Source organism: Argentina anserina, chromosome 2, assembly GCF_933775445.1.
Source record: "Argentina anserina chromosome 2, drPotAnse1.1, whole genome shotgun sequence".
Lineage (NCBI taxonomy): Eukaryota > Viridiplantae > Streptophyta > Magnoliopsida > Rosales > Rosaceae > Argentina > Argentina anserina.
Genome location: NC_065873.1, coordinates 7,487,534 through 7,494,564, shown reverse-complemented (window position 1 = coordinate 7,494,564; position 7,031 = coordinate 7,487,534). Strand labels below are relative to the sequence as shown.

The 7,031-nt window shown below is 38.7% G+C and overlaps 1 protein-coding gene across 1 annotated transcript; it reads right to left on the bottom strand.

The window, feature by feature from the left end:
* Positions 1 to 249: 249 nt before the first annotated feature.
* Positions 250 to 6,475, bottom strand: LOC126783288 (uncharacterized). The gene is made up of 3 exons (XM_050508732.1): positions 6,341 to 6,475; positions 3,696 to 6,046; positions 250 to 2,683 (listed from the first exon to the last, which is right to left on the bottom strand). The coding sequence occupies exons 2-3, from the start codon at positions 6,039 to 6,041 to the stop codon at positions 260 to 262; spliced, it is 4,770 nt and encodes a 1,589-aa protein (XP_050364689.1). The 5' UTR covers positions 6,042 to 6,046; positions 6,341 to 6,475; the 3' UTR covers positions 250 to 259.
* Between the last annotated feature and the right edge of the window lie 556 nt (positions 6,476 to 7,031).

Sequence of the window (7,031 nt, the reverse complement as noted above, 5' to 3'; positions counted from 1 at the left end):
TCTTTACTTTCTTTTTCTTGGGCTAATGACCATATTTGTACCAAAAAAAAAAACCAAGGCAACTATATTAAAAGCCTAAAATGAAAGTGATGTGATAGAATAATACGTTGCTCAAGTACGTACCATCACAATTGTATACAAAGTGGAAGCAGCTAATAGTTTTCCTCAGCAGAACTCACTACATTAGTAACTACTTACTAAGTTTGCAAATTAATACTTCGAATTTTTTGGTCTGGGAAATCAACTAGTATGCAACAAATCACCACCATAACCATCCTTTTGATTCTGATGGTTTTTGCGACTCACCGGCATTATTTTCCTCTGGATCTGCTGGTTTTTGCGACTCGGTGGCATTACTTTCCTTAGTATTAGTTGGTTTTGGCAATTTACCAGCATTACTTTCTTCTGGAATAGATGGTTTCAAACCCTCGCCAAGATGACCGTCCGATTGTGATGATCTTGGCAACTCAGCAACATCACTTTCTGAAGTGGTGATACGTTTTTGAAAACCAGATTCTGTTTTGCTTGATGGAATGTCCTTGATGGAACCAACTGCATCAACTCCTACTTGTACACCAGTTTCCATGTTGCCTGGTGCAAGCTTCTCCGTAGAATCATCTGCATCAGTTCCTACCTTTGTTGATCCATCCTTGAAAGGTTTCGGAAGCTCATTGCCCTTACCTTCTGAAACTTGTTTAGTGATTGTTTCTTGGACACTCTTTGTAGAGTTGACTGTAGTAGGCACTATGGTCGATCCGTCCTTTACGTCTGACGGTTCTGGCAGCTGGTTGATATTAGCAGAGACAGTTTGTTGAAGACTTATTATGGGATCCAACGCATTAGTTCCTATCTCTGCTGATCCGTCATTTGCATGTGATTTCGGCAGCTCACTGAGATTATCTTCCGGGACTTGTTTAACACTATGAGCGGTGATACCTTCCGTGTTGCCGGATGAAAGCGTCTTGGTAGAATCGACTGCGTCAGTTCTTACTTCTGTCGATCCATGCTTTGAATTTGAAGGTTTTGGAAGCACACTGACTTTAGTTTCAGGTTCTTGATTACTGTCTTGAACACTCTCGGTTGAATCCACTGCATTCATGACTTCCGGTGACCTGTCCTTTGTGTTTGATGGTTTTGGCAGCTCATTGGCATCACCTTGTGAAACCTGCTTCAAATTAGTTGCAGTTTCTTGTACACTCTGGCTAGAACCCGCTGCATTAGTACCTACTTCTGTTGATCCACCACTCGAATTTGATAATTTTGTCGCCTCACTGTGATTACCTTCTGAGACTTGCTTTTGTGGTGCAATCTCCGTTGTAGAACTCACTGCATTAGTTTCTATTTCTTTATGTCCATCTTTTGAATCTGATGATTTTGGCAAATCTCCAACATTAGCTTCTGACAATTTCTTTGCTGGAGTTCGAGTAGAGACACTATCCTGTAAACCAGTTCCTAACGAATTTGATGAAATTTCCTTGGCAGAACTGACAACATTACTTTCCACTTCATTCATTCCATCCTTCGACTTTGATGACTCACTGAGATTTCCTTCAGAGACTTCCTTTGGGAGAGTAGGGGCAGTTTCTTGAAGACTCGTGGTAGAATTGACTGCATCATTAGTTTCTACTTTCTCAAATTCATCTTTGAACGGTTTTGGCAATTCAATATCATCACTTTTAGGAACTTGTTTCATAGTAGTGGCAGTTTCTTGAACACCATATCCTGTATTGCTTAATGCAATGTCCTCTGATGATTTCGGCAGCTTACTGACATCACTTTCTGAGATTTGCTTCACAGGAGCTTTGACAGTTTCTTGAACACCAGATGTTGTACTGGTTAGTGCTATGTCTTTGGTAGAACCCACTGTATTATTTACGTCTGTCGATCCATCCTTGATATTTGATAGTTCAGTCAGCTCACCAGAATTATCTTCTGAGTCCTCCTTAGGTGTACTACGAGTGGTGACGGTTTCCTGAACAGCAGTGCTTATATCAACTGATGCAATCTCCTTGGTAGAGCCCATTGCATTGGTCCCAATTCCTGTTGACCCATCCTTCAAAATTGATGATTTAGGCAGCTCACCATCATTAGCTTCTGAGCCTTTCTTGGGAGAATTAGTTTTGGTTCCAACCACTGTTGAACCATCCTTGGAATTTGATGAAGTAGGAAGCTGAGGATCAATATCTCCCAAGACTTTCTTCAGAGAATCAGGAGTGGCAGCAGGCTCTTTGACACCAGCTTCTGTGTTGCTTGATGCATTCACCTTGGTAGAATCCTTTGAACTAGTTTCAACTTTTGACGATCTATCATTTGAATTTGACGGTTGTGTCTGCTCACCATTAGCCTCTGAGAGTTTCTTTGGAGAAATGTTAGTGACAGTTTCTTCAATACTTGTGTCTGTATTGTTTGATGCAGTCTCCTCTGTAGAATCCAATGCATTAGCTTCTATTCCCACCGATCCATCTTTTGAATTTGATGGTTTTGGCAACTTGTTAGCTTCTGAGGTTTGCTCCATAGCAGTATCAGTACCTATAGTTTCTTGGACACCAGGTGCTTTGTTGCTTGATGTAGATTTAGCACTCACAGGAAGCAATTTTTTCAAACTGGGGTCTTGGACTCCAACTGCATCTACGTCCCTGCTGCTTGATTCTTCTTTTAACTCCAATAAGAGGATATGTGGTTCCTAAAATATCAGAGAAACCTTGATTAGACTCCTATAAGTGTGTACATAACTAATGAAAATAATTATTAATAAGGCGCATGTCCAAAAAGTAGTTCTAAGCCGAACCAGAAGAGCCAAAGTAATTCCAAAATACATATCATATGGTGACGATCAAGATTATATATGTGATGCAGAATCAGGAAAATTCAATTTCCAAATGCAGAGAAGTAAACATGGTTGAAAGCAAGATTCCAACAAATTATCAACACCTTGGAATAATTAATTAAATCAATTTCCATATTTGGACATACATGAAAGCAACCAGAACATCTAATCTTCGATGAACTAACATGGAACTAACATGCATAATCCAACAAAAAGGATACACCAGCATGTTGTGGTGGAATTAGTACGAGCAAAAAATATCAGACAAGGTTGGTTGGAAATAACAAAAGTTTGAAAGAATCATGGCTGATAGCACCAATAGCACCTGAAAAATGAAATTTTGCATACCAGAAGTGAAATTTTAGAAGAAAATATTACTAATTATTGAAAACCATTTTTTTTCTCAAATAGTCTAGAGCAAATGAAATGTAATTCCTTTGTGAAAATCATATGTAACTGTCAGATTTAATACAATGAAAATACGTCCATGTGATATTGACAATGCCAATTTATTCTCTCCGACACACAGTACCAACCGTTATAAGCAACTCTAGGAATTGTAAATGGTGACTCAAAAACCAAGAGATTTCATCACAAAGCAGCAAAAGAATAAAATTAAAGAATGCATAGGACAGAAAACACGTCATATAGAAAATTAAAACCAAGTATTCATTCTCTCCTCCTGAAAACTCTGAATTTTATCCAACTGGTTCACTACTGTATGAGTAGTTTCTTAAGTAATTATCAGCAACAATAATGCAGTGTCTAGGTAATTCAAGCAAAAAAAAATCAATCAAACTAAGTAGTTTAACTAAAAAGCCTCAAATAGTACACTGATACAATAATGGACATTGATTGCATGACTTACAGGAAGTGCATTATGATCATCAAAAGATGATTGATCTGTAGACATACTGGACCGTAATAAGTTTTTCTCCTCTGCTGGTGTGTTATCTTTGGAAGAAACAAACTGAGCACTACAGTTTGGCAAAGCTGCTTTCACATTCAAATTCTTAGGGAGATCATCATGCACATCTGAATGAGATGTTAAGAATAATTGGTTGCATTCTCCAGAGCCTCTTCCATTTTCTGAAGTACCCTTCTCAATGCTGTCACCATGCAAGTCTGAATCTAAGGCTTGGTCTACAGAAGGAACACACATTTCAACTGATGATGGTTCTGGAACAATTTCAGATGCCTCTGCTTGAATATCTGAAGAAATAGAATCAAAGAAAAGGACCTTTGCAGATCCTGGGGGGCTTGTGTCATAGACTGGCTCCTTATGTTGAAGGTCATCCACCATTCCACTCATAGTTTGCACTTCCATTACAAATGGCTCAAAAGATTTTGACCCATCCTTCCTCAATTCTGAAGAGTTTTCATCCACTTCCGATGACAACGATGAGCTAGACCTATTGCTGTTCTTATCTTCAAATGCTTCAGGTGTCAAATAAGTTGATTTAGTAATAGGTTCCACAGGAATAACCAATCGTCCTGTACCAGACAAGCTTGCATTCTCATCCTTCACCTCTCCCAATTTTATTTCTGATTCATCATGCTGAATATCTTTTTCCCCAGGCCGCTCCATTTCCAGAGGATCTAGATCTTCAGAGGAATGACTTCTATGGTTAACAAGATGTGAGGCTTGGTATATATTGGAGATCACTTCTGCTTCGTTAACACGCTGACTGAGTTTCATTTCATCCAGATCTTCTCCAGAACTCACTGTCTCAGTGTCAGGAATTGAACTCAACTTTGAATCACTAGCATCTCTTGGTAGTCCTTGGAATGAGCAATAGTTTGTTCCTTCTGAAGCCAACTGTTCTGGTACAAAAATAGGTTTCCAACTATGATCTCGCTTCTCTTGCTTGGTATCCCCAAACCTAGATGGTCTAAAGCTTTGATGCCTACAGAAGATTGTATTAGTGGGGAGAAATGTTGCATGTTCTTCAGCATGGTCTCCACTGAGCTCAGAACTCTCTTCATTTGCCTCATACAGAAGATCAAAGGGGTTTCTTCTTGGTAAGTAAGACGATGGAGCAGAACCAGGGATGGGTGATAACCCCCTACCATCATAGGAATCATGTGAAAGGTCAAATGGGTTGTGTCTTGTTGTTACAATTTGGGGGATATTAAAGGGACTCTCAGAAGAATCTAAATCTATCAGATTCTTCTCATCTACTTTCAATGCTCTTCTCATTGTAAGAACTTTATCCAAGCATCTGTTCCTTTCAAGCTCCAAATTCCCCAAGTCCCTGAGGTTCATTTGGTCATCTTCTGTCCACTTGATTGCAGATTTGCTTTCATCCTCTTTACCCTCATGAGCTTCTTCTTCATCATCACCATCATTATCATCAACCCCATACTCTTGTACACGTGTACTCCGGATTTCAGTATCCTCATCATCTGACTCATTACTGCCATCATTGCTCCTATCAGACTCAAGACCAGAGTCATCAGGGGACATATGCACAGGCAGTGGAGCATCTACGTCTAATAGTGGGTGTAGCTCATCAAGAATTGGAAGGATGTCTGCTATTGAAGCATCTGGTGACGAACTCTCTGCCCGGTCAGAGCCAGAATCTGTAGCCTCATCATCACCACCATCACCACCCTGTGAAGACTCCGAGTGATCACCTTTGAGGGAAGCCGGCTTCGCAACAGCTTTCACATTCCTTCTAATGCCATCAATGCTGTCAATCCCCAATTTCTCCTTATGAATGACCCTTTGGTTCTCCAGCTCCTTACCATCTAATTCTCTCCTCTCATTGTCAGTGTAATGAAATGTCTCATCAATAAGTGGCACATAACCAACTGAACCTTCAGGATCACTACTGTATCTACTGCAACTCAATTCGTCTACACTCTTTCCAGAGAACTTCTCTATAGAAAACTTTCCATCCCTCTCAAAACTAACAGTCTCATCCACTGAAACCCTGGTTCTAACAGAAGCAAAATCATGGGCAATCTTCGTTTCCCCTTCGGTTTTGGCCAAGTCTGGTTGCCCAAAAATCAAAAGGGTCCCAAGAAGAATAACTGAGCAGACCAAAACAGGGGATGCAGTCACCAAAAGAGAAAATGCAAAAGGAAAGAACCTGTGCAGAAATGTCAAGAAAAGCAGAAATGCCGCGAGAACTGGATGATGGCAAAGTGATCTGTAACATGTTCTCATAGATTTCCTGAATTGAACTCCAATTTCTAATACAAACCCCATGTCCTCTGGAATGGATGCAAATATTGGTTTCAGCTCCAATTTGAATGATTGTAAAAATATATATATATCAAATGTATACCCTATACATCAAAAGCAAAAACAAAACGATTATAATTGATATGGGGAATAACCAGAGAATACAAACCTACCACAAAAGTTGAATCAAAATAAAATTCTAAAGTTGCAGATGATGTTCATGATGAATCCAATATTCAAGGGCTACAAATTGATAAAAATTGAGATTTTTCGAAGGAAATTAGAAAAGAGATTAAGGTTACATCGGGAGAGAAAGAACTCACCAAAAGAGAAACAGAAAGCAATGTGTTTTCCTGACTTCCTCAGATTTGATCTCTTTCACTTCGTATTCTTCTCAGCATTTGGAGACTTTGGGGAAAACTGCTACGACAGCTGAATGTTATGCATCAATGTACTTGACCATCTGCTTACGTACCAGAGAAAACAATATAACATATGATGGGAGTAATGCACCAAATTCTCAAGGGATCTAATATTTGCATTGGGATAGATCAATAATCATTTTTATTGAATAAATTTTGTCCAAATGAGACAGATCAGGCTGACCCTTCCATTTGGAGAGCCCAGGAAACATGTTGTTGATTAAATAATGATAACATACGTAAATTTAAAAAATGTGTGAAAACACTAAAAATAGTAATAAATAAATGAAAATAAAACAAGAAATAATAATAATAAACAATTCAAATAAACTTGGTAAAAATCAGATGGATGAGATTAGAGATTTAGTTGTTCACCACCGAATACGTTCAAAACATGTGTAAAATCCTAGGTTCTAATTGTTAAGTCAAGAATCGGTTCTAATTAAGAACAAACCGTGAACGCACTGCATAAGTTCTTATTACTTCTCACAACTATTAGAGTATGATGATGCACCATTACTTAGCCTATAAAATAACCAATACAGGTATAGACGCTATCTCTTCAATGAATTATCCTAAGAAATTAACACAA

What these genes read in the sequence shown, in the direction of transcription:
- LOC126783288 (XM_050508732.1), bottom strand. Translation starts at nt 6,041, where the DNA reads ATGGGGTTTGTATTAGAAATTGGAGTTCAATTCAGGAAATCTATGAGA. An exon ending in ATGATCATAATGCACTTCCT is followed by an intron (nt 2,684 to 3,695) that starts GTAAGTCATGCA and finishes CTGATATTTTAG; the next exon opens with GAACCACATATCCTCTTATT.